Consider the following 9840-nt stretch of genomic DNA (forward strand, 5'->3'; position numbering starts at 1 on the left):
AGGCTCCTGGCATTAGTGTACTCCTTAGGCTAGGGACACAAATTACACATAAACTGGTTTAAGTGATCAGAGACAGATTTAAACCTGTAACAGAACAGAAGTTCGGTGCACTTAAGCCACTTTCAAAATGGCCAATCCTGTTTTAAGATAAACCTGGTTGGATGCAGTATCCGAATAAACTAATTTAGGTCAAACCGGTTTATGGAACTTCTGTCTCAGATCCCTTCCCAGTTCAAGTTAACTCACAGTCCCCCAGTATCCACAATGTTTTGCACCCCTGGGCTATGCTGTCTGCTCCGGCAGAGCAGGGTCTGTCTTGCCCCTCTGTTCCCTAGCCAGAGCACTAGCACTCCTGGCTGAGGAGGGAGTCAAGAGGAAAAAAATCACCCCTCTGGCCCAGCACAGGACCTCCCCCCCAGACAGGTGCAGCCTAGCACAGAGGGGAAAGAGGGACTTGGCTCCTCCTCCAGGAGCCAGAAGTGGGGCTGGAGTCCCCCAGCTATGCCCCTTCTTCAGTCTCCAGACTAGAGATGGAGGAGTGGGGTGTGGCTGAGGGACTCCAGCCTTGCTTCCAGCTCCTGGCTTTGGGGAATGGCGCCAAGCCCTGGTATGGGCTCCCTTTCACTCTCCCTGAGCTATCTCAGAGACTGAGGAGGAAGGAATGGCTGTGAGACTCCAGCCCTGCTCCTGGCTCCAGGGGGCAGAGCCAGGATCTGATGTAAGCTTTACTTCCACCCAGCTGGCTTCAAGACTGAGGCAGGAGTGTGGCTGGGGGACTCCAGCCCTGCTCTGGGCTCCAGGTGGACAGAAGAAAGTCACCTATTCAGACTTCCTTCCTCTTGCCCTATGCTGGGATGCTCCTGGCTAGGTGTCCAGTGCTGGGCCAAGAGGGGGATCCTCCCCTCTGCCTTCCTCAGCCAGCCCAGAGCCTGAGGTGGGGTTGTGGTTGGGGGAATCATGTGCTCCCTCCTCTCTGCAGTGGCCAGCAGGCTGGGAGGTGTGTTAGGATCTGGGTTTTCCATTCACTATGGAAAAATATGGGAAATGGCAGGTTCCCCTTGCAGGCTGGCAGAGTTCCAGCCTGCAAGGAGCTGCAGGGAGAGGGATGCAAGGGGTACCGTGTGCATGCACACATATGCATGTGGCCAGGAATACAGCCCTAGGCAGCACTGGAGAGCAGCTACCCCAGCTGCCTACAGTTAAGTCTATGGCAGGGAGATAGAGGCTCCCATGGTGAGGGAGGGAGTGGTGATGGGGTTGGGCCTGGGGGTGCTGTCCAGCCAAGGCGGTGCCTGGGGCCCAGGCCCAGGGTGGGGAGTAGAATAGAGCCACAGGTGACTTGTCCAGGTGGCAGTGGGGGAAGAGGTTGGCACCCTGCCACTGTGTGCACTTCTGAAGAGGAGAGCATGGGGAGGCATGTGCGCCCCAGATTTGTACTTGAGGTGAGGCCAGATGTGGGTTGTCCATGGAGGCTTTGTGGCTCCCTGCCCTGCTGTAGTCCCTCTGGGAGCCCCACGCAGGCCATGCCACCATGGCAAGGCACCCTTTGCCTGCCCAGCAGCAGCAAGGGCAGCAGCATGGAGCTGCTGCCAGGTGGGCATGGGCTGCCTTGCCAAGGTGATATGGCCAGCACAGGACTCCCAGAGGCAGGGGGCTCTGAGCCTGCAGCAAGTAGCCTGCATCTGCCTCCATCCTTCCATAATCTCCACTCGGCTCTGCTCATTTTAGACCCCCTCTCTGGCAAAAATAAAAGTTGGGATCTATGCAGGGCTTCTTTCCAGCCCTCTTGGTGGAAAGCATGAATCCTTGTATGCCTCTCATTCTCTGATATTCTGGAGAGTGCTCATTGGCTGTCTGTCTCTCTCTTATCCCCTGAAGGGGGGTGGGGAGTAGGGCAGAGTACTGTGGGATGCTGGAGGACTGAATAACCCCTGTCATACTCTAAAGAACAGTAGTTCTCAAACTTTTTTAGACTCAGAGCACCCCCAGTAGACTTGAGGCAACACTATCTAGACTCAAGACACTCTTTGGAAAATGTCAGCTCTTACTTTTCACCTGATTTTTGTCTACCGAAAAATAGAGCAATTCTTCCATTGCAAAGAACTCAGAAAGACCATAACAGGTCAGAATGCTTTTAACACTAGGGATTCCTATTTGAAATATCTGAGTTTATCCTCTGAATCCTGTTTGCAGCACCCTGGTTGAAATTCACTGCCATAGAATGCATGGATACTACAGGTAGTGACTCAAAGATGTTTCTCATTTTTTGAGGATTATTTTTGAAGTACTTAAACAATTTTAACATTATTAACCCTGTGTCCCTGGCAGTTTTGGGGGTGCATCCAGCTGATTTGAGGTGGAGAAGAGGGGTGGCTAGGTAGGCAAAGAGGGTACCCCTGCTTTGGGTTTCCAGTGTGCTAGGTGCTCTGGGAAGCTACCCAAGGTCTCCACAATTGCCAGGAATAGAATAAAATTGACCAATGGCTTAAGGACAAGCGATGTTTAAAAACCATAGAGACTTTTGGAGACTCCCTGGGAATGCAGAAGCAGGGTTACCCTCACTATCCACCTAGCTAACCCAGCCAAGCTGATATCTCCCTGAGATGCTACAAAGCTTGGTCAATCGCCACCAATGGAATTTAACTAATAAGCAGCTTGTTTAAAAGCTGAGGAGACTTTGAGCAGCCTTCTAGAGCACCCAGTAGCCCAGGAACCTAGAAGCCCTCTACTTACTTAACCATCCTGCCCCCCTACAGCCAAAGTGTGGCAGAGATGATGCCATGAAGCAAAACTTACCTCCGGCACTGAGTTGGAGAGAAAAGCGGCAGCCACAGAATGCCACTAAAGATCAAAGATGCAGCAGCGGCGATGTCGCTGACAACAGACAAGCCAAGCCACAGTAGGAGTGAGGAGGAAAACGGCAACAGCAGCCCACCGACCGCTGGAGATCAGGCATGCTCCCCAGAACCAGTGTGGGCACATTTTGTGACTGTGTGCCAACGCTGGTTTGTCAGCCAGCCCTTGGAACTGGGGATAAAAAGCCACCAAACCACATTCCGGGAGGACTGGAAGTGAGTCCTCCAGAGAGCCCAGGATGGCATGAGACAAATGAATGCCCTGGCAGGGCCGAGTGGTGGCAACCCCGAGAAGTGGGATGCCCTGTTAAGGTTGGCTTAGAGGAGCCAGGGTACATACATCTCTCAAGATCATGGATCCCGGACAATGCTGGGAGAGACTGGGACAGCGGTGAGCCTAGAGAGAGAAAACAAAAAGAAAGGATGTGGGAGCTGTGAGTAGCCCCTGGAGGGGGAAGAGAGAGTACCCTGAGGAAAGCTACCCCAGGATGAATCCCATAATGAGTCAGGCCAACATGAGGCCTATAAAAAGGACAGACCAGATTGAGACTAAGTTTAGATAAGGGCTAAAGACTCATCTATGGCATGTTGACTTTTCTTTAGCTTTGGCCAAAGACTAACATTATCACTGGTTGGTGCAAGGCGGGGTATAGGGGAGGCAGAGCCCCGAGATGAAGACCTAAGCGAGTGACTGAAGAGAAACCCAGGAGTAGCTGGATTAGAGAACTTCCTCCAACCAATAATCCATACAAACAAGTCATGGCAGGAAAGAACCCTTGGGCCCCCTCTTAGGGAAAACTTGCTGGAGGGCAAGCTGTTGACCCAACAGGAGACAGCTGTGTCCAAGCAGCCCAAAAAGGCAAAGCGTTCCAGTGAACATCACAGCTGATTACATCAAGTCTGCCTGGGATTGCAAGGACTGGATCAGGCATAGGTAATACAAGGTACGGTAGTAGAGCTCTGGCTGTGTACCAGAGTAGCTAGTTGTCATATGAAGGTTGGGGAAGAAGTCACAGGGTGAGGAGCAATGCATTGTGGGATGCTCGACGACCAACCAGAGACTAATTGCAGAAAGTTTAGTGTCCACACATAACACTAAACTCAGAGGAACAGGTCAAAATAATACCTGATTATCCAGATATACTTGTGAAACATTGTAGGAGGTTTAAACCATTCTAAATTGGCTTGTAAGCCTAGTTGCTTGTGGTTCAAACACCTACATTTAAACAGTTAAGTGTTATGTCTGCCTGTAGTCAAGCATCATATAATGCCTTTCACCCTACCCAATTTATAACATTCATTATCCAACTTTGCTAAACAAAAATTGAAAAAAATATATATATTCCAAAAGCTGCATTAATACTTCCTCCCCAGTGTTCTCAGAACAAAGAACCTGTGTCAGTTACATCCATCTTTTGGCAGCTCCCTACTTGGTATGTGTCACGGAGTGGTGCCTGCGAGCGGCCGTGAGCTCGCTAGCGCCCCCTGCCGTGTCAATTAAGGTGGTCCAGCACCCTCTACTCGCCCGCCACGTCTTTGATCTTAAGTTCAGTTATGGGAGGCTGCCTACTTCCACCTTGACACCTTGCTGGTATTACCTCCGTTCCAAGTGGGGTGCCCCAACACCCCCAGCCTTATGGGCAATGCGTGCCTCCTACCTCCCCTTCAGCACGCCCCAAGCCTCGCAGCTGTTTCTGGACGTTGTTCTGTCCTTGCCCTCCAGCGCCCTCTCCGGCGCCCCTTGGGCTCGTCCTGCCCTGGTGCCCCTCTCTGGCACCCCGGGCCTGTCACCCACCTGGCGCCCCTTGGGCTTGTCACGACCCGGCACCCGTCTCTGAACCGCCTGGGCCTATTGCTACTGGCACCCCTTTACCAGCACCCCTGGGTTGGTCACGCTCCTGTCGCCCCTTTACCAGCGCCTCTGGGCCAGTTAAACAACCTGCACCCCGTTACCAGCGCCTCTGGGCCGCTGCTACAACCTGCACCCCGCTACCGGCGCCTCTGGGCTTGCCTTGACCAGGCCTCACCCCACTGGGCCTGTCTTGCAGTTCTTCTGCTGCTCCTCGCCCTCTCTGGAGCCTCTCGCCCCCTCCAGGGCCTTTGCCACACTTCCCGTGCTTCTCGCCACCTATGGGGCCTGTGCTGCGCCTCTCGTGCCCGTTGCCCCACTCTGGGGCCTGTGCCGCGCCTCTCCAGCGCAAACCGCCGTGCCCCACTGGGCACCGGGAACCCCCAAGCTACTGGGGAGCCCCCGTGAGGCCTCCTCGCACCCCTACAGCCTCACCCGGTCCTCCGGTGTAACCATAAGTAAACCAAAGAGTCAGCCAGCGGCTACAACATAACATAAGCGCCAGGCTTATAATACAAACCCCGCACAATGCTGACTCTCACTCATACGTCTGTCCGGACTCTCTCTCTCCCCTCGCATCATTGCAGCCAGTCAAACCACCACCATTGACTCTGCTGCTCAGCTCTCCCGCAGAACTGCAGCTCCTGCAGCTGCCAGAGGGGAACTGCTGGTCCGGCTCCGGCCTGGGCTGCTTCTAAAGGCCTGGCCCCACACCCTTCTGGTCACCTGACCTGTCTGGTTGCTGCGGCAACCAGCACCTGAGCTGCCCCTAGTGATTGGCAGCTCCTTAACCCTATATTAGTCACAGGACACCTCCTTGATCCTGTGACAGTATGCTTGCCTTGCTTCATGGGCTGTTTGGGCTGGTTGCCTTGCTTCATGGGCTGGTTGCTTCCTGGCTTTATCCTCTGCTCATATCACTTTCATTTGCAGTGGATTTATATTAAGATACATTCTTCAATTGTTTTAATTTCAACGCTGTACTTTTTTAGATTTTAGAACAAAAGCCCCTTACTTTCAGGGAAAATAATAAATACCCAAAATATGACATTTTTCAAACAATTTTATTAACTACTTGCATTAATTTGGAAAGACAAAGGAGGCAGGTTATGATTATAACAGCAATAACAGCAAGTAAAATATTAAAGGATATATCACAATGCGCACGTCAACCCATGCATTAATGCGGTTTTCCTAATACACGTTAAATTTAGTACCTCCAGTGTGAGGTACTGAATAAATGCACATTAGGTCGTCATAATGTTTGGTAATGAAAGTGCATCCTTTTTAAGTGATGCTTAATGCACAGTAGCCTATTATTCTGAGGATTTGTGTATTTGCACTTTTTAAATGAGGTTTTAATGCACAGTAAAATGAGCTACTGCCCAATGAAGCACGTGTAGCTGTGCCTAGTTAAATGCAAATACATATCACACTGTAATCACTTTCACATGTATTGTCTTAAAAAGGTGCTTTCAACCTAGTGCAAGTTTGCAAAAAAGAATAAAGAAAAATAAAAACGATAACTACATTAACAAGTTTACTTGGAGAGTAATTTTATGTCTTTTCTTTCTATTTCTGCAGCTATTTACCTCACAGATGTTATTGTCAGGATGAAATAGTTAATATCTAATATGTGTACACTACTGTGAAGATGCAACACATCATGCAAGCGTTCTGATACAGAGACTGGACCCTACTGACACTCATATTAGCAGGCTTTACTTGCACTCACATTAGCAGGCGTTACTGGAAATTAATTGACTAAAGGTCTGAGGAGATGATGCTATCTTTCTCATTGTATACACAGATCTTTTAAGTCCATGGTCAACAAATGAGATTCTTCATTTGTTGACCATGGACTTAAAAGATATTTTTACCTACCAGATTTAGGACTCATGTTATCAACTCATATTACTTCTCATAGTCAATCTTCAGTAAGTAATCAATTTTGACTGATTATTTACTGGAAATTGACTGGAAATTGTTGCCCTGTGCAAATCACAGCATCACAGAAAATACGTATTGGAGAAGCATGAAAGGTTTTGCACTTGGAAGGGCCAGGGTACCTCAAAGGAATTGCCTATCATCACTCATTTTGATGGGTCACATGGGCATGGCCAAGTTTAATCTCTGGACATTATGCAAACAGAAGCATTTTCCAAACATTTGTTTGCAAAGCAAAAATGAAAATTTTTTTCCGTTTTATTCAGAATTGCACTGCAGAATATATGAGAACAGGGAGCTTGCAAGACTTCTTCATAAAATTGTAGCATTTTTTGCAATAATTAAAACAATACCTTAGACACAACTACAGGTTTTGCCTCTCTTTCTTTTCTTTCCCTCCTGGGCCATTTATTTTAGCTTTTTTATGACCTAAAGCTTTTAATATACCAGAATCATCAAGACTTATCTTCATCTCACACTTTGGTGAGTTTGACACATGTTATTTGATTGGATGCCTGGAAGCCATCATTTCCTTGCCTGATCAGAAACAGGCTCCTGTTTTGTGGGTGCAGCCTCATCCCTGCAACTGATAGCATTAAGGTTTTTACAGCTTGGTTTGTGTGTGCAATTACTTCCAAAATTGCACCTGCAAAAGAAGTTGGGTTGAGCCCCTTTAAAAACCATGCTATAAAATTATTAGTAATTGAGTTTTTATACGGTGCATACAAAGTGTAAAACTGATGTAAAATAATTTAATTATTTTTAAAAAGCAGTTAGTGGCTAATAGAGTATAATCCTATTGCAAAGTATTATATTTTTCATAATTTGCTATTAATTCTAAATGTTAAAGAGATTTCCATCAAGCCCCAAGTAAATGGCCAAAATTACAGACTATTCTGCCAAAGATACCTTCCTCACAATGTTTTCCTTATATTCTTTACATAACTGCTTTGCACAATATCTCTCCTTCCCTGTCTTCATCAAACCACCTTCTCAGTCATACTTCATAAGGAAATCACATGACATTGGCTAGAATTTGTCTCTAAAGAAAATCATTTTACTTCGAGTTACTAAACTATTTACCTTCCCTGTGAGACTTGTTCTTTACCTATACTGAGAATGGGAAATACTGCAATGCCAGAGAAAAAAATTACATATTTGTAACTGTAGATCCTTGAAGGTGATGATCTCAAATGTTTTGATTAGTTCCAAAATCTTTTAGGTGAAAAAGATTGAAACTGACTAATGACACGTCTTATTGTATTTTACAAACCAATGGAAACGTCATGCTCTGCAGTAGATGGAGTAAATGTGGAACTAACTCGTTCTAACTTATCACGGTAAAGAGATGGACATTGTTTACAAAGGTGGACTGCAATGTGTTTTCGGAAATAGGTAGAAAGATATTTTCTAAACTTTTCACCAACAAAGGCATAGATCACGGGGTTGATACAACAGTGGATCATGGCAATTGTTTCTGTTACTTGAATTGCAATATCAATTCGAGTGCTTCCCTCAGCATTATCGAGGGAACCTGAAAAAGTCTTCACAAGAAGAGCAAAGTTGAATGGTGTCCAGAAGAGAAAATAAACAATCACTATGACAAAAATAAGCCTAACTGCTTTGTTTTTTTTTTCATTCCTACATTTCAGTAGTGTCCTTATAATTGCAGTATAGCAGAAGATCATAACGATCAAAGGAATAAAAAGTCCAACAGTGTTCATCAGTAAAGTCATGAATTGCTTCCACTGCTTCATCTTATCACTTGGAAGGTTAAGGCTACAGACCATATTATTATTTGTAGAACCATAAAATGTTATCCCTGGAACAGCGACTAGTGCAGAAACAATCCAAACAACTACACTCGCAAGGATGCCATAGACAACTGTGCGAGCTTTCAAAGCAAACACTGCATGGACAATTGCTAGGTATCTATCTATTGTCAAAAGTATTATGAAAAAGATTCCACTGTAGAAGCCCAAGCAATAGATCCCTGAAAGAATTTTGCACATTGCATCTCCAAAAATCCAATTATGTGCTGCCTGGTATGCCCAGAATGGTAGAGAAAATACAAAAAGCAAATCAGAGATGGCCAAATTTAGCAAATAGATATCAGTCATGCTTTTCAGTCTCTTGTATTTTATCAGGATCAGAACAACTAATGCATTGCCCGCAAGGCCAAAAATCACCACCAGAGAATAAAGTGGTGGCAAAAACCAAGCCCCAAAAGTTTTTGCAGAACTGTTTACAAATGGTGTAGGGAGATCTTCATAATCAAATTCTGTTGTCAAACTTGGTTCCGAGGTGCTCATTTTGCGGTGGTCTGAGAAAGAAATAATGAATCGTCATTTATAGGAATTAGATAGTATCACAGTAAAAGAAGTGAAGTGCAGTGTTTTGTATAATCATATGTTTGACAGAGATATTTAAATATCTCTGTGAATGCAGAATTTCATCTTAGGAAACAGTATAAAACTGCTGACATAAAATGTAAATGAATGCTACAGGCCACATAAATAAACAATTTGAAAAAGTTAATTTGCCAAATGTTCAATCCATGTGAGCTTCCAAATATACCATTTAGGATAAGTGTTCTTCATCTCCAGTAAACACAAGTGACACAAGTGAAAGCTTTGATGACTAATGAATATAAGGGGTGGCTTGTTTAGAGGTGGCAAACTAGGCAGTGGTTTATCAGAATGAGATAAAAAAAAAGAGAAGGCAGGAAAAAACAAGGTACCCAGCTGAGAAATGTTTGTTAAGCCTTCTAACCACTTCGAGATGTTACTAGCCCTCACCATAGCAATGAACCATGACGAGGTGAATTTTGGTGAGCTATGGCTTTAGAATAATTTCAGAGTTCTGTCTGAACCAAAACTAAGACAGGTGCTGGATAACACAGAGTTAAACTGAACATGTATAGGCACGCCAGTGGAAAAACCCCCAAAAGGCCAGTACGCATGCCCAAACATGCCCCACGCTTGACCCCTATGTGGTTTGAAATGAGGTAATCTAAATTGGCACTATGCGCATGCCCGGTCTTGTTCTAGGCATGATGTAATTTGGCTAGAATCTTCCATAGGGGAAGCTGTGTGATTGGCCACCTGAATCATAGATTTCATAGATTTTCATAGATTTCATAGACATTAGGGCTGGAAGGGACCTCGGGAGATCATCGCGTCCAGCCCC

The 9840-nt window shown here is 46.0% G+C and overlaps 2 protein-coding genes across 4 annotated transcripts in view; both read right to left on the reverse strand.

The window, feature by feature from the left end:
* The window catches only part of LOC109311437 (C-C chemokine receptor type 5-like), a 31673-nt gene that overhangs the window by 16579 nt on the left and 5254 nt on the right, over positions 1 to 9840 (reverse strand). The gene's annotated exons all lie outside the window — the stretch shown is intronic.
* LOC109311472 (C-C chemokine receptor type 2-like) overlaps positions 5750 to 9840 on the reverse strand; it is a 20003-nt gene continuing 15912 nt past the window's right edge. For both annotated transcript variants that reach the window (XM_019537123.1, XM_019537115.1), the window contains one exon: positions 5750 to 8974. In XM_019537123.1, the coding sequence (XP_019392668.1) occupies positions 7917 to 8963 (1047 nt within the window). In that variant the 5' untranslated portion in view covers positions 8964 to 8974 and the 3' untranslated portion in view covers positions 5750 to 7916. The remainder of the gene's footprint in view (positions 8975 to 9840) is intronic.

This window comes from Crocodylus porosus, unplaced genomic scaffold, assembly GCF_001723895.1.
Source record: "Crocodylus porosus isolate Cpor-Errol unplaced genomic scaffold, CroPor_comp1, whole genome shotgun sequence".
Classification (NCBI taxonomy): domain Eukaryota; kingdom Metazoa; phylum Chordata; order Crocodylia; family Crocodylidae; genus Crocodylus; species Crocodylus porosus.